Genomic DNA, 22783 nt, shown 5'->3' with positions numbered 1-22783 from the left:
GCGCGCCCGCGCCGTTCCGCGGGGCCTGGCGGAAGCGAGTCCAACATGACGGCCGAGGGCGGCGGCGCGCTGAAGCGGGCTCTCGTGCCGCTGCTGCTACCCGAGAAATGCTACGACCGGCTGTTCGTCCAGTGGGACCTGCTGCACGGTGAGTGTTGGCGTGAGATCAGGGCTACGGCCGCGCGGGCTCGGACTATAAAGGGAGTGACTGAGGGCCCCGCCCGGAAGTCATCCCGAGAGGGGCGGAAGTGCCTCAGGCCACAGGCGGGGACGCCATGTTCGGGCGGAAGGAGTCGCCGCCAGGTGACTTCTTTGTGAAGCACCTACCGCTCCTTTGGTCTTTCGCGACGGTGAAAAAGGCAAAGCCTCAAGTTGTACAAAACAAAGCAAATTCTGGTCGCGTGCCTCTAAGCTCTGGTAGCTGTCCGAACCTTTAGGAGCGTGGTTCGATTTCATTCCTTCTTCAGGAAGAACAGCCCAGCACTCTGCTTGCAGAAAAATCCAGTATTAAAATTCTCACATCCTAAAAAATAATAAAATTCTCACAGCCGTGGGGCTGCATCCCAGCCTACGGGGCAAGTAAAGCGGAATGCTTTGGGGCCGGAGGCTGGCTTGTGGGGTACCTCTGGGCACTTAAATTGGGGGAGCTAGGTTTGCTGACCCTCGGACCTTGACCTGAATGCCTTCCTTTGAGCCTTGCAGGCGAGTGGCGCACCCCTATGGCATCTATTAACAGCCCTGGAAAAACTAACACATCCTATGAGCAACTCTTTTCACTTGCGTGACAACTTGTTCATTTCCTTAATAAACCCTTTACTCATGAATAGTGTCTGAATTTTGTGTAGCCTTTGCAATGAGTATTCCAACCTAGAGATAAAGTAGAGAATAGGAGTTAAGACTACTTGACTGGTATCGTAAGCCAGAATTGACAATACTGGTTCCCTTCTCTAGCCTTCCCTTGGGAAGCCTATGAAACTGTTCCCATGGTGAAAGGGCCTGGTGCATAGTATAGGCATCTTGTCAATAAAATGATGGATTGATTCCTATGGTGAATCAAGCCTTTAAGGGCACTGACCAGATCTTTCAATTTCTCTCCATTTCAATTTCTACATTTGTTCACAATGTAATTTTATAACCGGCCTTCCATTTCCTATCTGTGAAGCAACTTAACAAGAAACCCCCATCTCACCAGGCAAACATCCCTTCTAGGAAGCCTTGTCCTGTCGCTTTGTGTCGACTCCCCCATAGGGGAAGTCCGGCTAGCTTCATGGCCCATGAAACCCTGACGCCCTGTGGGTCAAGCTCCTTGAAAGGAAGACTTCAGAGCTTGGAGTGCAGGACATGGAAAGGCAGGATTGAGTCCCTGGATAGGTCGCAGGCCTCTCGGAACAATGGAGCGTTGGGTTTAGGAATAAGCGATCCAGACACCTGTGAAGAGGACCAAGTTGCTCAAGAAGAGAAATAAAGCAGGGCCCTTGGGAATTGGGTGAACCACAAGGATGCAGACTGTTTGGCTTCGACTACTGGTGGTTTGACAGGCAAAAGAAAAGCCTCCCCGCTGGCTTCTATACAAATTACAACCAAGAAAACCCTGTGAAGCAGTTCTGTCACATAAAGCTGAATCTATTGGACAGCAGTGAACCTGTTCCTCTTTTCCCTCCCTTCTTGGGGGTTGCTCCACTTTAACCTTGGGAACTTTAGGGGCTCTGCCCAGGAGTGTAGATGTTAGTGTGTGGGCTGTGGAGGGTTGAGTGAGAGGAAAATGTGGCAAAGGCTGCTTTGAAATTTAGATGATTTGGAGAGGGCCCAGGCCTACCTCCCAGGATCCCTACCTGCAAGGTCAACAACAGTTTGAAACCACCAGCTTCTCAACCTTCCTCGTGTCGTGGTGACCCCCAACCATAACATTTTTGTTGCTACTTCATAACTCATTTTGCTACTGTTGTGAATTGTCATGTAAATATCTGATACACAGGATGTCTTTTCATTGTGACATATTGAACATTTTTTTAAATTGAACATCATCAAAGCATAGTGATGAATCACAAAAACAATATGTAATTATAGATTGTGAAATTTATTTCTAATGACAAATAAATGAAATATTGTCCTGAAGCATGGTGTAGCATGGTAACAGTCTTCACACCCGTACTCGTGGGTGGAGCCACGTGGAGACGGAAGAGGAGGTGTCTCAGTTCCTAAGACTATCGGAAATAGAGGAACCCGGGGAATTTCTACTCCTGTGAGGTTCCTTCTCAGAAACCCCAAGGGGCAGTTCTACCCTGCCTTGTAATGTGCTACAGGGCATCTAGTCATCAGGGACTAGATGGCAGTGAACTGAGAGGCCTCCTCCCACCCAAATGCGAGATGGCCCTAAGCCTCTGTGGGTGTGTCAGGTCTCTGGGAAGGGCTGTGCCTCCAGTACTTCCCATACCCCCTGGGCTGGCATTGGAAGCCTCCTCCCTATTGACCTTTCTCTTTCCAGTCCCTTGCCTCAAGATTCTCCTCAGCAAAGGCCTGGGGCTGGGCATTGTATCTGCTTCCCTGCTGGGTATGTATTTTAACTTCCTTTCCTGCTATTGGGATGGGCCTGGGTGTCCGGAAGGCTCATTTAACTGAAGTGGGGGGCTGGGGCCCTGGTCAAGTAGGTGGTTATACTGATAACTGCAAGGCCAGCTGTTCAAGGCCTGATCAGCTAGCGGATCCTGGAGAGAAAGATGGGACTTTCTTCTACCCAAGTTAGCCTCGGAAACTCACAGGGGCAGTTCAGATACCCCGTTCTCTAGTCACTATGAATTGAGACCACCTGGATGGCAGTTAAGTTTGGGGTTTTGCTTTTGGTGGAATAGGGCACAGATGTTGAGAGTGGGGGTAGCATGCTCCCCAATCAGCTGGGTGGGCGGACTACCAATGAATGGAGGAGTCTCAACCCTGCCGTCTTTTCTCCAGTAAAACTGCCCCAGGTGTTTAAAATCCTGAGCGCCAAGAGTGCAGAAGGGCTGAGTCTTCAGTCGGTCATGCTGGAGCTAGTGGCCTTGACTGGGACTATGGTCTACAGCACCACCAACAAGTTTCCCTTCAGGTGAGGGGGCACATGCCCACACCTTCATCAGGGGTAGGGCCAGGGAAGCAGAAAGCATCAGCCCTCTTGGAAACCTAGTCCTTGAGAGCGCCCTTCTACAGAGGCAAAAGAGGCCAGTCTCCCAAGAACACCCAGGACGAAGAGTCAATGGTGTGGGGGCTGTGGGAAGGGCAGCAGGGCAACCCCGAGAATGGTACTTACACGGAGGGAGGCATGGAGGCTCTCCCTGCCGCGGTCAGGCCCGCCTTTCTCCCGCCTCTCCACTCTGCAGCTCTTGGGGTGAAGCCCTGTTCCTGATGCTCCAGACGCTCACCATTGGCTTCCTGGTCCTGCACTACAGGGGGCAGACTGTGAAAGGTGCTGAGGGGCTTCTGGGGTGCGTGGGGAGCAGCTCTGGGAGCCTTGGAACCCGAGGCTTGGGAGAGGTCAACGGCCCCTCTCTCCTTGACCCCCAGGAGTCGCTTTCCTAGTCTGTTACACCCTGCTCCTGTTGCTCCTGCTCTCGCCCCTGACCCCGCTGGCCGTGGTCACTTGGCTCCAGGCTTCCAACGTGCCTGCTGTGGTAGGGGGCAGGGTGAGTACCAGGCCAGGGGAAGGATTGGCGGGGAGGGGCAGGTGGAGGTGTGGTTGCCTAGGGTGCATGAGCGTAGACCACCTTTTGCAACTCCACCCTCAGCTGCTCCAGGCCACCACCAACTACTACAATGGGCACACGGGTCAGCTCTCGGCCATCACTGTCTTTCTCTTGTTTGGGGGCTCTCTGGCCCGGATCTTCACCTCCATTCAGGTGAGTGTAGCCCTTCAACTAGAAAGCACCCAAACCTCATTTTTGCTACCCCAAGTAAGGGCTAAGGCTCTTCTCTGGAATCTTTCGTCCTCAGGGGAACAGGCGCTTGGTCTCTGATGAAAGGTGACCTTAGTTCTGTCCTCTTCCCGCAGGAAACGGGAGACCCTCTCATGGCTGGCACCTTTGTGGTTTCCTCCCTCTGCAATGGCATCATCGCAGCTCAGCTTCTCTATTACTGGAATGCCAAGACTCCCCACAGGCAGAAAAAGGAGCAGTAGGGCTGGGAGCCCACTGAGCCACCCAGCCTCCTGTCACCCCCTCCCCATCTGAGCCGGGTCTGCTGGTGGGGCCCCAAACTATCACCCCCTCCCACAATTGAACGAAGGTTGTTTTTACAATACTTGGATTTTCAAGCTTACATTCTGACAGTGAATGAATGTTGTTCACGTACCTCTCAATTAAATCATCGAGTCGCCTTTAACAGCAAGTCCAGGCTATCTTGCCTTTTCCCTTCCCTTGTGACTCCACAGGGGCCGAGGCTGGGCGGTGGCACTTGAGGCTTGCAAGCTGCCTTACCTCACCCCCTTTGCAATCTGGCTGTCTCCTGGACCCCAGTGCTGGGCTGGAGAAAGGGGGGCAGAATGACTAAGGCAGGGCCCCAGGGTGGGGTGAGAAGGCTCCTGCACTGGCAGGTCTTGGTGGAAGGGGGTGGAGCTTTTCCTAGTTCCTTCTGCAGTGAGCAGGCAGCCAGGATGGAGTAGACTCAGAGACAGGGTTTAATCAGGAAAAACATGGTCTCAAACACACACACACAAATCACAGAACTTAGGGAGCTCTCCTGAAGGGTGACCTCAATTCTGTCTTCTACAAGCAGGAAAAGGGCCCTTTGCATGGCTGGCACCTTTGTGGGCTCCCTCTGCTGGCTCTGGGAGGACCACAATGCTCCTGCCTTTGAGAGGAATGGTCCCAATACCAAAAGGGTTTGCAGCCTGGGGGCACAGTATGGTTCTTCCCGGTGGTCTGTGTCCACAGGGGTTAAAGGTAGGTTAGGGGAGGGTTATAGGTAGTGGGAGGGTCAGCCGCAGGTCTGTAGGGGTTATGGGGGCTGATCAGCTCAGCTGGGAGCATTGGGCAGCCTTGAGGGAGGGGCCAGGACGCAGAGGCCTCGCGTTTGTAAGGTGAGGTGCTGAAAAGAGAGAGGGATGGGGTTAGAGGGAGCCTCCCTGCATGCAGCGTGGGTCCCCAACACTGTGGGGGCAGGCAGAGGTGCAGCTTGCTACCCACCCCGGATATAACCAGGTACAGAACCCGAGCCTGGCCCGTGTTGGGGCACGTTCGGGCAGCTTGCCTTGCGTGCTCTGCAGCTGTTTTCCTCTTTTTGGGGTGGCGGCCAGGAAGGAGCAAAGTTGGGCTTGGCCTCTCCTTGCCCCCAAGGCGAGGAGAGGAAGCTGGGTCACACACAGGCCAGGACAGCTGGGAACCACCCTCCAGATATGTAGACCTCCTGAGGTCTGTTGTGTGCCCCTGAAGGACCGACATCAAAACTCCAAAAGCAAACTCATCACCGTGGAATTGATCGTGACTCTTGGTGACCCTCTAGGACAGAGTAGACGTGTCCCGGTGGGTTTCCAAACAAGACTACTTTCAGGAGTGGAAAGCCTCTTCTTTCCCCCGAGAAGCAGCTGGTAGTTCCACACTGCTGACATTGCAGTTAGCCCAACTCACAAGGACCGAGGTGGCCTCTAGACAACCCGGGGCCACCAGAACTCTCCTAGCCCACCCCTCATAAGGCACTGAGGGCCCAGGGGCTTGGTTCTGCTCCAGGAGGCCCGCACCGGCTTCACCCTTATCCTGTTTTCCCCAAGACACTCACCCATAATTGCCGGGCAGGTAGGTGGTGGAATAGTTGGGGGGCTGGTACCCGAAGCCTCTGGTACCCTGGGTGGTCGCAAAAGTTGGCCCCCAAGCAGGCCCGCCGTCCGCCACGCTGGGGCCGAAGTGTGGCGCCCCGGTGCCCGGGCTCTTGGTCTTGCGCCGCGGCCGGTACTTGTAGTCCGGGTGGTCCCGCAGGTGCCGGGCCCGGAGCCGCTTGGCCTCTTCCACGAAGGGCCGCTTCTCGTCTTCGCGCAGCAGCTTCCACTGCGCGCCCAGCCGCTTGGAGATCTCCGAGTTGTGCATCTTCGGGTTCTGCAGCGCCACCTGGCGGCGCCGCGCGGAGCTCCACACCATGAACGCGTTCATGGGCCGCTTCACTTTCTGCACCGGCAGCCCGGCGGGGGCCCGCGGGCTGCCAGCACCCTCGGGCTCCGGAGACCCCGAAGGCGGGGATAGTGCCCCGGGGGAGGGAAGCTCCAGGCTCCAGGCCTGATCCTGTGAGGAGCTGGGGGTGGCCATGGGGTGGCTAGGAGGGGAAGCCCGAAGAGGGCGTACCAAATGCTCTCCTCCCAAGTGAACCGTTGCTCTCCAAGTGCAGTTGTCAAAAAGAGCGGCCTTCCTAGTCTGGAGTTGTTACGGAAACATTTGTACCCCTGAAAAAACTCAACCCGAGTCCTTCCAATGGAGGCCCTGCTGCCAGTCTGTCGGCACCCTGTGAAGAGAGCACAAGCCAGCCGTTGGCTGGTACCCCAACTGGAGAGGCTGAGACCCCTTATCACGTGCCTCTAAATGGCCTCCCCATCAAGCCCTACCCTACTGCTGCTGGTGACCCCACATACCTTGGGTGGAAGCAGTAACCCGTCCCTTCGCGCGCCCGGTGCGGGGTGCCAGCAGCTGCCGGTGATGCGGCCCAGGTGCAGGAACTGAGACTCCAGTTCTGGGGCTGGCAAAGTCAACCTGGGAATCGCTTCTAGAGACTCGCCCAACCCCTCCCAGAAGGCCACGCCCCCCCCCCCCCAAGGACACCAACTTTCCCCCTCCCCTACGCAAACCCAGGTGTCCTGATCCTCCCAGCCCCCAACACTTGCCCTTAGGGTGCCACGCCCACCGCCCCACCCAAGACCCAGGCCCCGGGGCGTTGCTCTATGGAAATGGCCTTCCCTCCTCCCTTCAGCCCCACTGCTGAGGTGTGGGTGCCGATACAGAGGGCCCTACTAGGGGTTTCTAAGGCTGGACTGCCACCTCTTCCCCTCTTGAGCAGCCAGTGGGTTCAAACTGCTGACCTTTCTTGGTTAGCAGCAGAGTGCTTAACTTCTGGGCTCCTTCCCCTTTCTTAAGCATTGGTCATTTAAAGTCAGTCACCCACTTCCACAATGAGATCAAGCAGAGGACCAAGTGCCCTCAGGCCTGGACTGTGCAAAGGCACTGGGGAACACGGGCACCCAACTGCACTTCAGCTGCTTTTGTGCCTCTGGAGCCTCAATCTCCAGCATGCCCCTGGGGCTAGAGTCAAGCAGGAGGGAGGCCATTTTCGTTTTCTGAGTCATCCAACCGTGGTCCAGGGTAAGAGGACTTGAACTTTTCAGGCTCCAGCCCCTAGACCTAGGTTTACTATCCACAGGGGCCAAGTTTCTATCTCCAACTCCTAAAAGCTGAACAGTAAGATGACATGGATGCTGAAATCCAGCCGAGAATGAGGGCAGGACACCTGGGTCCCAGTGGCTCTGGAGAGGGAAGTCTGCCCAGGGCCCAGCCCAGGCCGCAGGCCTCAGTTAATCCGATTAAGCAGCTCCTTGGCACGCTCAAACTGTTAGCAGGAATGGCTCCAACTTTGAACAGCCCGGCCTAGCCGGAACTGTGACTCAGGGTACAGGAGTGAGTGGTCCACAGCCACGTGGGGGAGGGGAGGCAAAGTACTAGCCACAATCCTGGGAACCAGGGAGGGTACATGGCTCCCTACCCCCCAACTGGGGAATTTAGGAATCTCAAGAATTCCCAGCAGAAAGACCATCCTTAGGGAAGAAACAAAAGCCAAGGGGCCAAGGCAGGTCAGTCCCAGAGAGAAACGGAGTCGTGGAACCAGAAAGGCAGACACAAGGAAGCCGTTTGGATTTTTTTTATTCTCTTTTTAAATACTGTACAGTGAAAAATAAATACGCCTTCTCAACCACCAGACAAGGTTAGTTCCCCCCCTCCCCCTAGGGGACCTTGTCACCCCCCTTCATACACGCCCCTGGTTCTACTCCAAAACCTTCCCCATGCCTCCCACCCACTTAGATCCTTACTATCCCCGTCTTCCACAGTGATGAGGCCCCAGAAATGGGGGGTACAGGATGGGAGGAGGGATAGCAGGGGAACCCCCCTGAACTGTCACATATGGGTGGGTCAAGGAGCACCCCCCACCAACAGGCAGAGAATAGGGGTGTTCAGAGAGATTGGGGCGTTAGAGGATAAAGGCACATCCAGTCTGATGGGGAAGGAGAGAGGCTCCCTTCACCCAGGGGGGAGGGTGGACAAGAGGGAGGAGGGTATGACCCTGTTACACATCCCTCCACTAGCTCCTGGAGGTTGGGGGGGAGGGGGGTACCCAAGCTGCTGTGCCACCCCCCACCCCCCTAGATAAGAGTAGCTCCAGCGCAGGTCAGTCGGGCCTGTGAGGGCCATGGTGTTGGGCAGCAAGCGAAATGGAGACGGGAGGGATGCGAGCTGGAGGTTTTATGAAACCCCATTCACCAAACTACCCAACTCCATGGGGGCAGAGAGCTCCCCATTCTCAGAGGGGCCCTTAGGGAGTTTGCTGACAGAATCACCCTGAGGAAAAGGCAGGAAAGAAAATGGAGAAAAACAGGCATTGAAATAAAAATTCACATGTATCACACAAACTATATGCCACCTTAAGCTCTCCTAGCATTTGGCTACTGGATCTAATAGCTCTCTCTGGGAGCCGACCAGAACCGAGCTTCCCTCTACACCACCAGTCGGCAGTCTAGACTCTTCCAGACAGGGCCCTCGCTGCAATTCAGTAAGAGATGGCTTTGGAATTTTTTTTTTAAGCCCCCTAAACACAAGGAGTGAGGGAGGGAAGGTAAATAAATGACATATTGCCTGCCTACCTTCTGTCCTAAAAGCGAGTCCTCCGAGGGTTTAGTCCGTTCCAGGGCTGGTCGCTGGCGGCTCTGTGACTCTGCGCGTGAGATATAGTCAGCCACAGTCACTGGGAAAGCAGAGGGTCAAGAGTTGGAGAAAGGAACTCAGGAATCCAGCCCCCCACAATCTCAGCGAAGAAGGATTCTGGCCCCTCAATGCTAGCTCACCTGGCTGGCGATCTCCACTGACAGAACCATCAGTCCGATTACCACGGTTCCGACGGCGGCGGCTTCGGTTCCGACGCTGGGGTCTTGACTCATCTTCTGTGGGCAGGGAAAAAGGAGTCATGTACCCCAATCTCTTAGTTGCTCAATTCTTGCCGTCCCTTTATTTTTCACGTCCCAGGCACACCCCTCACCCAGGCCGTTCTCTGTCATGCTGGCCCCATCTGATTCCAGGCCTCCATCCATGACGGTCCTGTCTTCATCAGTGCGGCGGCGGCGGGAACGGCGTCGCCTGGCACTTGCTGGGGGTGGTTCCCCAGGCTCGGAATCAACTGGGGGCTCGGGTTCCGATGTGTCCAAAAGGCTGTACGGATTACTGTCGGGATCCTTCAGCACTGGTTGCAGGAAAAAAGGAGTTGGGAGTCAGGTGTCCAATCCTGCCCCCCATTTTTCCCGATTTATGAGGTCAGCTGTCCCGTACCTGAGCTAATGGATGAAGAGTTATATCTCGAGGTGAGCCGGGGGGCAGATGGAGGTCCCCGACCTCGACCCCCAATTGGCCGCCTCCGGCTCTCCTCTCCCCGGGTTGGGGGATCTCGATCGCCAGGTCCAGCTCGGTTGGACTCCTCTCTCTTCTCCGACTCAGTCTCAGAAGCTGTGGATGGGTCTGAACTCGGGCCTGAAAGTCAAGGTGGGGTCAGTCAGGGTCACATCCCACCGCTGGATACATCAGAGCTCCATATGGGAAGGATTTTCCCACTCATCACTCAGGTCCCCAGCCAATCACTTCTTCATACCCACCATCCTTTTCCCCAAGCCTCCACTCCTGCCCTCCCCCTGCCTTAGCATCCTCACCATAGACAGGCCCGCCTGTCCTCCGGCCACGGCCACGGCCCCCATAACTGCCCCCGTAGGTTCGAGTTGTGTGGAGGGAAGAGGAAGAGCTCTCATCAGTGGTATAGCCAGCCTTGTCACTGCCACCGCTGCCCCGTCCACTCCCAGGAGGGCGAAAACCCAGACCAATCTGCCGAAGCTGTTCATCAATTTGTAGCCTCTCCAAACGAAGCTGCTCCACCTCCTGGTTAAAGCAGTGGAAGACAGAAGACAGTCAACGAGGAGTAGGCATGGGATCAAGTGGACTTTTGGCTTCTCCACCGTGACCCTATCCACCTTGATTTCTATTTAACTAAGCTCTCAAGAATGACAGAAGGAAAACCCTAGGATTCAGCCCCATAGCCCCTAATCATCCAAGTTCCTGTGTTACTCTACGAGACAGACAACACCTCACTCTATGCACGAGCAGTCTGTCCCCTTGTGGTCACCACATACTTCCTCTCCCAGAATTTCTGACCAGATACCTGCAGGTAGGAGAGGTGATATTCCAGAAGAGCCTGAGCATTGCTGATATTCTCTCGGGTGCCAACAAATATGAAGGGAACCATTCCCTGGTGATCAGAGGGAAGAAAAGAGGAATCAGGAAGGGCGATGAAAAGGAAGACTAAGCCCCACCCCACCTCCTAAGAAAGCCCACCCCACCCGATGAGGTCTACATCTACTAGAGGCAGGGCCGTTTCCAGGCTTCACCCCTGAGAAACCTCGGTCCTCACGGGAATGACTCTAAGAACCATCTCATCTACTCCTGGAAGTCAAGTCTCCCATACCTCCTCTCTGGGGTTCCTCTTGTCATTATCCCCTTCAACGCGGACCCTCACCACACCAGATTTGTCCACAATCTCCTGGATCACTTTCCCATTCTTTCCAATCACTTTGCCTAAGTGGGTAAAGGAGAAATTAGGCTCTTTGGGGTGGGGTTGGGATGTTTTTAAATGAAAGAACAGTAAAACAATATAAATCATCTTCCAGCCTCACCTCCCCCACCCCCTTCTATAAAAAGATTCCCTTAATTCACTCTCTCCTGCTTCTAGATTTTTGAGGAATTTTCATAGGATGAAGTATAACAATCCCTATTTTTGTACTCAATTTTTATCAATTCTACTACAGACTACTTGCTCAGTCTTTATGAAATGGGCACTATATGGGAGGTGCCAACCCCTGGCAAAATGCCTAGAGTCACTTAAGACTCACATCTGGCCCCCAGCAGTGTTCTTTCACATACATACACCCAACTCACCAACCAGGTTCCTGGGCACTTGCACCGAGTCCTCGGAAAACTCAAGGTAACTTCGGGCCTGCCGGCATGCCTCAGGAGTCTAAGAAACAACAACAGGGCGTCGTCAATACAGTAAGGTGCCTGGACTTCAAATCTTGTTCATCTTGCCACCCTCGCTCTTTGGGGAAATGTGAGACCATCAAATAGAAGGATGTCAACATAACCCGAGTCCTTTCTACTTTGACCTCCACCAGCCCTCCCTCTCTCACCTAAACGGGACCAACAACAGGGACCTTGGCTGACCTCCCCATAGATGCGGAAAGTGCAGGTCTCTTCACCCAGCTCAATGGCGGTCACCCCGGGTACTTTTCGGGCCTGCTGGATGTTGGCACCATGAGTCCCAATTGCTAGGCCCATCAGGTCCTCTCGGACTGTGAACTCCTCCTGGAATGCTGCTGCCAATTGCTTACTTGTCTGAAAAGCAAAGTCATCACAGGAATCACTTGGTTAGAAGTGGGGAGATGGATAGGTCTAAATGTAAGAACACCTGTCCTTGCACCTAACTTTTTGTATGACTTAAAATACTGAAAACTATGTGAAAGGAAAGCAGGACCACCCTGATGCCTGCTGACCACTAGGACCACTGTGGAAAGTTCAGGAGCTGTTAGTTCCACTCCTCTGCCTGGCTAAATACCAATGGTTCGGGTTGGGAGCCACCCAGTTCTGGATTTGGCTCAGACTATCCAACTGTTTCATCCCGAACAAAGCATACTCTCTGGTCCCCATTCTGTGATCTGCTCAGTGACTGATTACAGCTGGCCTCACTCATTCTCAAGAACACCAAGGTGATTAAACAAGGTTGGTATGAAAGCTCTTTCCACAAAGTAAAATACAAGTAGAAGGAACATTATCTTGTTCAAACTAGTATCAAGTCCTCCTCCCAAGCAAGGGCTGAAAAGGCAGAAAGTTTCTACAACAGCCTGGTGAGAGGCTCGAGGCTCTTAAAAGCTTGCACTGGCTTTTTCCTGGTTTCTTCCCGTCAGCAAAGGGGTAAGAGGAAACTAAGACTCGAGGAAGCAATTCATCCTCCAGATGAAGTTACTGTCCACACAGGCCCATCCTAGAGACCTGAAAAATTAGATGATGTCATCCCACCACCATGAGCAACCACTACGAGCAAGCACACAATAAAGGTCCTGATTACAATGGGACAAAAATATAAAACGAAACTAAAATTCAGTAAAGGACCAGACTTACTGGACTGACAGACTGATGAACTCCCAAACTACTAATACCCTGTAAGGTGAAGCTAAAGCCACCCACTCTGAGCTCATCTTCAGCCAAATAGATTGGCCTAGGAAATAATAAAACCTAAAGGGATGTGCTCCTTAGAACAATCAACTAAACCAGCGGTTCTCCACCTGTGGGTTGCGACCCCTTTGGGGGTCAAACGACCGCTTCACAGGGGTCGCCTAATTCATAACAGTAGCAAAATTACAGCTGTGAAGTACCAACGAAAATAGTTTTATGGGAGGAGAGGGGCCAGTCAGGGTGCAGTGTAGCAACGATGAAACATACAACTTTCCTCTAGTTCTTAAATGCTTCCTTCCCCCTCCACTATCATGATCCCAATCCTAACTTACAAATTCGGCTAGACCAGAGGATGTACACTGGTACAGATAGGAACTGGAAACACAGGGAATCCAGGATGGATGATCCCTTCAGCACCAGTGGTGAGAGTGGCGATACCAGGAGGGCAGAGGGAAGGTGGGGTGGAAAGCCCCCTTTCTACCGATTACAAGGATCTACATATAACCTCTCCTCCATGGGGGATGGTCAACAGAAAAGTGATTGAAGGGAGACATTGGACAGTGTAAGATATGACAAAATAATAATAATTTATAGATTATCAAGGGCTCATGAGAGGGGAAAGGGGAACAAAGAAGGAGCTGATATCAAGGGCTCAAGTAGAAAGCAAATGTTTTTTTTTTAAAGCAAATGTTTTGAGAATGATAGCAACAAATGTACAAATGTGCTTGACAAATAATGGATGTATGTATGGATTGTGATGAGTTGTACAAGTCCCCAAAAACATGATTTAAAAAAAAAAAAAAGAATTTTATGGGGGGGGGGGGGGTCATCACAACATGAGGAATTGTATTAAAGGGTCGCGGCACTAGGAAGGTTGAGAACCACTGAACCAAACAGAACCAAACTGGCAACATGTGTCCAAAAACCAAGATGAGAAGGCACAAGAGGGACATGGAAACTGGAGGGAAGGAAAGAGAAAAGGTAGCATGGAAATAGATGGCACACTGACCCATTGCCAGAATAGCAACTGATGTGGCCGAACAAACTGTGCTAAATTGTTGAATGGGAAAATAATTTGAGGTGAAAATAATTTCACCTCAACACAATGAAATGTTCCAAAGAGGAAAAGCAGAAAGCAGGCCTCTGGGACACAGTGCATTCACTTCAATTCTCAGTCATTTCCTGAGGCATCCTGGACTCAGGTGTCAAAAGACAAGGAAGAGACTGAACAGTAAGCCCCAAACCAAACCCCTGCCATTGAGTTGATTTAGCTCACAGTGACCCCCATCTAAGGTGTCCAAGGCTGTAAATCTCAATGAGAGCAGACAGCCTCATCCTCTCCCACCCCGAATCCCGACGCACAGGGAGCGGAGCACCAAACAGCAAGGCTGACAGGGACAGTCCCAGGACTTCCCTGGTGGATGGGGTTTCATTATACCAAGGACTTGTTACAGGGGGCAAGAAGAGAAAACTGAGTGCTCAAAATAGTGGACTTAGGACAAGAAAAAGAGGAGAAAAAAAAAAATCTAGAGATGGTCCAATGTTTTCTAGAGAAGTTTGCCAGGGGTTAAAAACAAAGGGAAGAAAACCCAATAAAAAAAAAGAAGAAGAAAAAAGAAAACCCAATCAGATTAGTACAAAGGCATCTGGGTATTATTCTAACTACTTTGTATCTATTTCATGCCTAATGTGTATATATTTTAATGAGACAATCTAAAGGTAAAGTTTCTTCTAAAAAAAAAAGGAAAACAAAAACCAGCACCATTTTTAAGACCTGCATCTATGGCAACGCAGCCTATCTGGTGCTTCGCCCCACAGATCAATACCACCAAGTGCGCTGGTAGTAGACGCTTCCACCATTGTTCGATGAGTACTTGGACAGGCAGAGTTTGTATTATCAGGGGCAAAGGGTGCAATTTTTAATTGACAGCACACTGAACAGCATCCTCCCTGGGAGAAGTAAAAGATTACCATGATACATAATTTGTACAGACTTAGAGAAAAGCTCCAGAAGCAAATTGGCTCACTTGCTAAGTGGAAATGGAGGGTGCCACATACACACATAAGCCCTACTCATTTAGAATGGTACCACGTTTCCCCGAAAGTAAGACAACCCCTAAAAATAAGATCTACTTACAGTTTTGCCTCTCGCTGAAATATAAGGCATCCCCCGAAAATAAGACCTCTCCGAACATAATGCCTCCCCGATAATAAGGACCCCCGAAGCTACCGTTAACTCTGGACTCTGTACCATAGTGGTGGCCGGGCTCCACAGCGTAGCTCAGTGTTGGCTGCAGCGCAGCCAGGAAGTGCGAGTAAATGTACCAGAGATTATGAGTAAATGTACCACAGATTGTTGTACGTGGAAATAATGGTAGTAACAAGAAATTCTTGATACTGTAGGATTCAGTTTGTCTGGTTATGCTGGTTTGTGATGATAACTACTACTGTACCACATACAGGTAATACATTTCCTTTTTTGTTGTTCAACAATAAATGTGTACCATATTCTTCTGTGAGGGGAGGTCAGATGCGCAGGCATTCCCTCCCCTGAGGGAATCAGTTGCCAGACTGCTGTCTCATCCCTCCACAGGGGTGGGCCTGCTCCCTGCCTCTGGGGACAATGGACAGGCACCTGTAGGCGGAGTTTGCACCCTACTGATAATGTTCCTATGGAGACCCAGAGACCACCCCCTAGACCACCCTCTCATTGCTATGTAACCTATAGTGCAGCCCCTTCCTGTGACGTATGTCTCTACCTGTAATTAGTGGGCTGGCATGCCCCCAAAAGGTATATAGGTGTGAGCCAGCAATATAGGCGGGACTTCTCTCTCTGACCCTGAGCTCCTTGCTGCTCACTCCCTGGTCACTCCCCTCTCCCTTGTTCCCTTTCCCTCCTTCCCTTCCCCCTCTCTCCACGTGGACCACCAAGCTGGGCTGAGGTGAGCAATGTTGCTATGTATCATGCCTGACTGTATTATTATAATTATTATTATTTTATGCCTGACTGTATTATTGTATTATCTCTCATGCTCTCGATGACTTTAATATAATACTTATATATCTCAACCGTACAATTGTGCTTTACTGAACCCAGAAGTAGTATTACTGAACTCGTAGGAGTAGCAGCGGGTGGGGGCTGGCCCCTCGCCCCCTCCATCAGCGTCATTTTTATTTTTTAATTTAATACTACATTCTTCTTCATGGAAAAATAAGATATCCCCTGAAAATATGACCTAGCGCATCTTTGGGAGCAAAAATTTGGGAGCAAAAATAAGACACTTATTTTCAGGGAAACAGGGTATCGAACCTAGAAAAAGGGAGCCAATCAGACAATGCTAAAACTCAAAAAGACAGAGAAACTGTCTCTCCTATCTCATTGCTGTGGATGAAGAATTTAAGGTTAATCATTTGGCAAAGCAAGAATTAGGATTCCAACTCCAGTGGGCTTCCAGTTTACAAAGGGTTTCCAAGCAACCCACAAAGCCTTTGGGGGTGCTGAGGTAAGGAAAAGCCACCCTCCTTCCTATTTAAAATAGCTGTGATCGATGTCTTATGCATTTTGCCCAATTAAAATCACTTGATCCTAAAGTTCCTTGGTTAAATCAAGTTTGAAAACAACACTATGCCATGAAGGAGCTCTGCCATGGGGGTGGACCTCCACATCCAACCCAAGTTTAATGGCCCAGAGAGACTTTACAGGTTTTGCTTGGTCAACACAAGCTTATGAATGAAAGATGGGAGAATAATAGAACCAATCAGCAATAAGAAGCAGAGCCAAACTTACCTCTAGGTGTTTTGTAGCTTCTTCATTACGAGACATAAGCAGCAATTTGGTGCGTAGGCTTCGAAAATGCATGTCACCCAGCAGTGATGCCCTCTTCACGGGGGCTTCAGTGGTTGACTGAGAAAGAAAAACAACAGCAACGGATAAATCATTCAATTTGATTTGAACACACAGCAGAATAGAACTCAGAGCCTGGGAATCATGATTAAGAACTGGAAATGAAGCCAGGGAAGAGGAAAACCATCGCAGTCTCACAAGGGCCTACTCTCTGGGTGCCTAAGGGGATGTGGTTCTAAGGTACAAGCAAAGAGAAAGCACAAGGGGAGAACTGAAGAGTCTATTTTGAGAGTCCTAATATCCATGGGAGCACCCTCAGTTCAGGCTGCAATATGGTTACCAGGTAATAAAAAAATTAGTCATACTTGAGAGGCAGTCTAAGGAAAGGTAGAGCTACCTGGGCCAGTAGGGATCAGGAACAATAAAGTTCTTTCTGACAAAAAAGATAACATTTTAGTCCCTTCCTTTTCACAAAGGGGCTTAAATAAGGGGAGGAAACTGCTGAAAGGGCTTCTGTGAAATTCAGTCAGAACAAACTTACCAAAATAAACAGCTCGCTATTTGTGATGTTCAGAAAGATGCAGTTAGCTCCCAAAGCTTTTTTAAACTCTTTATGGACGTTTTCATTGGAGCAGCTACAGACAAAAATTAAAGTGCTCAGTGGGCATGACAGGTTAAAAGGAGAGAGGATAAGAAAAGGGAAGGGCTATAGCTAAAAACACAGGAGCAGGAGGAAGGAGAAACAATATACTGAACAAGGACAGATATTGGGAATGTAAACAAAGACAGTCAAGGAAAACGGCCACTCCCAATATCCCAAAGACTCACGCCTCTCTCAGATCCTCAGGAACAGCCATGGTGACCTTGAAGAAGCTGCCTTTGGTTGCAAGAGGGCTGGGATTGACTGGCCGAAGCCGCTCCAGGGTGACAATCTCGTTGTAAGTAGCATCACAGGCAGCATATTCAATAACATAGAACTGGCAGGGGCAGAAAGCAAAGTTGTAGGTGAGATTAGCTCCTCTCTCCTACCTTTCTATGACCAAAAGATTTGCTTCAACGGTTCTCTGAAGGCCTTCAGTCACTCACATCTCCTTTCATCATCCGCACCCGGGCCAGCCACCAGCCACAAGGTTCCTGCTCGTTGGCTCGAGAATAAACCTGAAGAGAAATCGGGAAAAAAAACGTGATAGTGAGACCATTCCAAAAACATCAAGAATGAGAAAAGCATTAAGATGTTTGGGATACTTCCTAAGGTCAGGGTAACGGAAACCAGAGTTGATAATTAAAAATCTAAGGGGGGTGGGGGGGATAATAATCAGAAACCAGTATGTTCTAGATCGTTATCATAAACACAAGAAAGGTGAACTCCCTGAAACGGGGCGCTTGGTCACAACAGTGATAGCTTTGCACTTTACATTTCCATAGGCTACACTGCTTAGTGTGACAGCTCAGCTGGGGAATAGAAATCGAAGTATAAACCAGCCAGAGGGGAATCTAGAATCCTGGTTTCAGGAGTCGTAAAATCCTAGGGAACATGGCATTTCTAAAAGGTAGGCTCCGTAGCTCTTACCTCTACCTCATCCCCTTCTGTGATCTCTTTATTATAGTCAGCTGGAGGTGGTAGCCGGACATCCCCAAAAGGAATTTGTCTTTCACTTTGCCAGCTGTAAGGAAAACCTGATATGAAAGGCTATTCACTGCCTATTTCTTCCAGAAGACATTACTGCCTCCCCTAGTCACTGTCCCACCTTCCCTGGTATACCCCAGGCCTAACTCCACAGGATTATCTTCACTCATGGCTAAGGTGACCAGACGTCCCGCTTTTGGTGGGACAGGCCCGATTTTTAACAATTTGTCCCGCAATCCTGCGGCGTTCAAAAAAAGTCCCGATTTTTTGAAAGAATGCACGACAAGAGAGGGTATACGGTTTTCAGCTGCCATGCAGCTATTTTGCCAGGGTAGGAGTTTTATCCAAGGTGTTGTCCAGCGTTACCAGTGTGACCATCGGGTGCCCTTACTCATGGGCTACAACCACAAGCTGGGATGAAATGGCCACACCTCACCGACTTCTCAGGCCCTCTCCTGTCCAGGGATCTGCCTAAGATGTCCACCCAAACCCATTACATGCCTCACGGGACTCGGTCGCCCACCTCTTTCCACTCTCCTTCTAGGACCTAGAATGCTGGATTCTCTATTCCCAAGGTCTTACTTGTTTTCAAAGAAAATGGTGACAGAGTCTTCATGGACATCCTTCACAAAGCCCTAGAATGGATTTTAGGGTGAAAGAAAAAAAAAAAGGAGAGGGGGGAGAAAGCAAATTATTTACCATTATTTCAGCTATCAAGGGAATGTCTAGAAAACTTGAGTTTTACATGGGCGCACACACAATCTGATGACAGGGCCCAGAAAGCTATGTTGTGGAAATACCGGAAGGCTTCAAAAAGTTCATGAAGAAATTTCACTATCCCCGATTCCATTTTTCCATGAAGTTTTTGAAGCTCCCCATATCAAAGTTGAGGTAGAGAGAAGGCATGGAAATTATAATGGCATGGAAAGATGTGAAAGGAATAAAAATTTCCAGAAACAGAATTAAGTACGTGGGGAAGCACCACCTGCATCAGACCACCCTGGAAACTGGAGCATGTACTGGACTCCTACAGGGGCCGCCCTAGCTTGTTCCTGTTGTCCTGAGCAGCCTGCCAGAGTTCAATTAAAATACCAGCAGCATTCGGCAAGGCTAAGAATATCCCATGAGACAGTGTGAGGCTGTCCCAGAACACCTAGGGGACAGCAGGAGTGGACAGAGAAGGGTCTAGCTCCCCAATTCAGCCAGGGACCTGCACAACTTGCTGCCCCACACCTGAGTCCTACAAGAACAAAGTTCAAAATTATAAACAGTATACAGAAGGAAAAACGAGGACTTGAGATGCCAGATAATCTGTGTGCTGGAAAATGCTGAGAAAATAAAATGCATAGGAGACCCCAATCTTGAGGCTGTGACAAAGGAAGAATAAGAATGGTAACAGAGCTGAGCCAGCTTCTCCACAGAGGCTTAACTGTTCAACCCAATTCTCCCAATTCTTCCACCTTTCCCAGTTTTCACACACTTAAAACGAAAGCTTTCTAATTTTGGTAAAGTACAATTAATTTGTTTTTGTGGATTATGCTCTTGGTTTCCAATCTAAGAAATTGGTGGCTAATGCAAGTCCACAAAGGTCTTTGCCTCTGTTTTCTTCTAGAATTATTAGCGTTTTGTTCCACACTTAGGTCTAGGACCCATTTTGAGTTGAATTTTGTATATTTTTATACGGTGAGAAGAATAGAAGTTTATTTTTATAAACCGGTATCCAGTTTTTACAGTGTTGTTTTAAGTTTTCTGCTCCCAAAAAGGTTTTGCAGTCTCAGAATTCCCAAGGGGCAGTTCTACTCTGTCCTACCAGGTTGCTGAATTGGAAATCAACTGGATGGCTGTGGGCATTTGTGGAAGACTATTCTTTCTTCGCTAAAGAATGTTTCACCTTTGTCAACAATCAGGCAGTGCAAACAATGTACTGCAACAAAGTAGATCAGTGCCTGGTGAGGAAAAGACCATTACCTTAACTGCAGCAATGGTCCCTCCATCCCATACCCCTATCAAAACTTTCCATAGTGTCCTCACTGCGTGTCATTTACACTTCAATAAGCTGTCTTTGAGAATATTAAAGGTCTCAATACCCTGGAACGATTCTTAAGCTTTGCAGTGAGGGATAAAAACTGAGCTTGGGAGTGAAAAACACTTTATCTCTCTGCCATCCTCTTCTCTGTACCCATCCCTGCTGTTTCCACTCAAGACTCCTGAAACGTAAGACTCACTATTTGCCCAAGTCCCCTTTTGCATGAGTTCTTCCCTTTCATTTCCTCCTTTCACAACTACTAATCCTCTATCCCTTCTCTCTTCTTTCTAAGGATCTGCTGGATGTCTACGAACAATTCAAGAAGCAGCTTCTTCATTCTGACCTGATCCAATTCTTTCCCCCAAACGTCTGTCTCGAACCTTTAGCAATAGTTTATCAAGAGTTAGGTACTCTGAAAACATTTTGGAGATGCGACAGAAGTGGAAGAGAGACAGATGGAGAAGAGCAGCACTTGTCTGACACTTTCATAATGTCACCCACTCCTAAAACACACTAGTTCACAAAAGGTTTAATCCTAGTCTCTCAATCCTAAAGGTGGCCCTCCAGATGAGATATCAATGTTACCCTGGCTTTTTCCAGTAAGGCAAGAATGAAGGGCTCAGAAGAAAGCCACAAGCCTGGCATCTCTCACTTGTCATGATACCTCCCAGCATCTTTTACTTTCAAATATTCTCCCAGAAGGGCTCCCACTCCACCTTCATATTCCAATCTAGTCACTGTTTCCTAATTCCACCTACATCACCCCAGACACTAGTTTTGCCTCCAAGCATGCCAGTGGTGGGAAGTGAGTTCCTGGTTCTGCTCAGTCCATGCTCATTGAGAAGGAGCAGGCAAGGAGGGCATCTGTTAGAAAGTCAGAGACTGGGGCGACCCAGAGGGTGACTTAGTTTGTGGTCAGGGAAGGACCAGGGAGAGAGGAGAGTTCTAGGTTCCTTTCATTTGGTACTTCAATTCTTCAAATTAAGAGACACAAAATTAGTCCCCGTGTTTCAGCTTATATTCTGATTCTTGTCCTTAGGTCTCAAAAGAAAAAAGGGAAAATGCAAACACCCACTTCACCACAGTATAATTTTTTTAAAGGAGGAGATTCTAGAGAAAAGTAGGTAGAATTTTGGTAAAAATCATGGGTTGAAATTTGAGATGATATACTTTTTTAAAAAAGGAAGTTAAGATATCAAGGCAAGATCTGAAAAGGTGGATCATTGTGCCCTAGAAGGTGAACAGGTTTTTTAATCTGATGATTACAGACTTTATTATTTTTTTTTATTACAAACTTTAAAACAATAAAATACACTTAAGTTCTGACAGAACAAAAATCCTAGATCTGATTTTTACCGTTCAATCTCAAAAGAAAATCAAAGCTCTCGATTCTGAGAGAAAGAGACCTCCACAAATGTATAGCTCTAGAAACAATACAAATATTCCTTGACCAACACTTAACCGTGCTGAGTCATGAATATTAAATCAACAGCAAAGTCAAAAAGGCTGAGTATCTATATGGCACCGAGAATCGAGAAGATTAATGAGAATTTAGGAATTTGTTGTCTTTAACCAAGGCATGGGACAGAAAGGCTAGACAAGACAAAATCCACATAACCCAGCTTTTAGCTCAACTCCAATTCTACTCTCTAAGACAAAGTATCCTATCCCCAATTCAGTCAAAAGTCTATCTTTGCCATAGCCCACAGAAGAAATAAAAAAACTCCAAATCTGTTAAGATACTTCTGTGGCAAGCATCACCCTTCCCAACAGGATCACACAGTGAATCTGACCTGGAGATTTCATCTTTCCCAGGTATGCTTGGCTCCCACTCTTCCTATCTTGATCTCAGACTCATTTTAAGAATCACTTCTCTTAGATCTGAGAATCTGAGGGCTGGGTGGGCCTAGATGAAGGGCTAAGGGAAACAAGGCTAATATCTTATGAGGAAGAACATTTCAACAAAGGTAATACCAATTTTGGGGAAAGAATATGAGAGACAAGAATGCTCCATCAAAACCAGAAAGGAATTAAGATTTTTTGCCAATGAAAACAGAAATGCTATGGGCCAAGCTTGAAGAAAATGTCCCCCAAGAGTAGGGAAATATGCAGGAGGAAAAAAAGTCAGATCAGCTGGAGCATCTTTTAGCTAGCTAGATATGATAGAGTAGTCAGATCAGCTGGAGCATCTTTTAGCTAGCTAGATATAATAGAGTAGTCAGATCAGATCAGCTGGAGCATCTTTTAGCTAGCTAGATATGATAGAGTAAGGTGGTGCCTCAGAATACCACAGGACCTCAAAACCTTATGATAAAAACCAAAAATTCAAATCAAGTGGCTAAGATAGGCAAAGAGGGGGTCGCTACAGTTACTAGGCATTAACAGAAATCCAAGGAAGAGGTAGGGCAAAAATGAGACAGTCACGTAGAGTGGTTGCACTTGTCAATTGAAGCTGGAGCAGAAACCAATCATTCCAATGGCAAATATGAAAGACCCTTTCCAGCTTAAAGACAGGACATCACAGAGGAGGTGGAAAAAGTCATTTCCAAGGGCATGAAGGTAGAGAAACCTACTGTGGATGGGGAGAAAACAAACAAACAAAAGAAACCTTGACTGAACATGAAGGAAAGGGGGGCTCTTTGGGAAAGTGATGCCAAGAAAAGATCTCCATTCCCCAGCGCCTCAAGGTGGAATGAACGCCTGGGGCTGGAATCAGGAAAGTCTCTGGGGCAATTTCTGGCATAAAGTCCAAAAGGGTTCAGGTTAACAGTGGTCACTCAAAGAAGACTCCAGAGAAGGAAGGGTTGGTC

At 49.1% G+C, this 22783-nt stretch overlaps 3 protein-coding genes across 4 annotated transcripts; 1 reads left to right on the top strand and 2 right to left on the bottom strand.

Annotated features, from left to right (window-relative positions):
• Positions 1-26: 26 nt before the first annotated feature.
• Positions 27-4356, top strand: MPDU1 (mannose-P-dolichol utilization defect 1). The gene is made up of 7 exons (XM_004712908.2): positions 27-148; positions 2486-2551; positions 2950-3082; positions 3354-3439; positions 3538-3656; positions 3759-3869; positions 4022-4356. The coding sequence occupies exons 1-7, from the start codon at positions 46-48 to the stop codon at positions 4145-4147; spliced, it is 744 nt and encodes a 247-aa protein (XP_004712965.1). The 5' UTR covers positions 27-45; the 3' UTR covers positions 4148-4356.
• Positions 4357-4627: 271 nt separating this feature from the next.
• Positions 4628-6263, bottom strand: SOX15 (SRY-box transcription factor 15). The gene is made up of 2 exons (XM_004712909.2): positions 5743-6263; positions 4628-5055 (listed from the first exon to the last, which is right to left on the bottom strand). Exons 1-2 carry the CDS (start codon positions 6261-6263, stop codon positions 4905-4907), a joined length of 672 nt encoding a protein of 223 aa, XP_004712966.2. The 3' UTR covers positions 4628-4904.
• Positions 6264-7845: 1582 nt separating this feature from the next.
• FXR2 (FMR1 autosomal homolog 2) lies at positions 7846-22691 on the bottom strand. Of its 2 annotated transcripts, none has more exons than XM_045293420.1 (16): positions 18530-22691; positions 17891-17984; positions 17407-17478; positions 17149-17297; positions 16862-16955; positions 16264-16380; positions 11469-11639; positions 11187-11265; positions 10717-10826; positions 10414-10500; positions 9911-10133; positions 9537-9734; positions 9250-9450; positions 9059-9154; positions 8858-8928; positions 7846-8555 (listed from the first exon to the last, which is right to left on the bottom strand). In XM_045293420.1, exons 3-16 carry the CDS (start codon positions 17419-17421, stop codon positions 8460-8462), a joined length of 1707 nt encoding a protein of 568 aa, XP_045149355.1. In that variant the 5' UTR covers positions 17422-17478; positions 17891-17984; positions 18530-22691; the 3' UTR covers positions 7846-8459. The 2 variants fall into 2 exon arrangements, with proteins under 2 accessions (XP_045149355.1, XP_004712967.1); XM_004712910.2 differs by having other exon boundaries at positions 8858-8958; positions 18530-20447.
• Positions 22692-22783: the final 92 nt, after the last annotated feature.

The sequence above is a fragment of the Echinops telfairi genome, unplaced genomic scaffold (genome assembly GCF_000313985.2).
Source record: "Echinops telfairi isolate 266 unplaced genomic scaffold, ASM31398v2 ScPeMD7_2010;HRSCAF=2546, whole genome shotgun sequence".
In the NCBI taxonomy this organism is placed as follows: Eukaryota; Metazoa; Chordata; class Mammalia; order Afrosoricida; family Tenrecidae; genus Echinops; species Echinops telfairi.
This window is presented reverse-complemented; position numbering and strand designations above follow the sequence as displayed.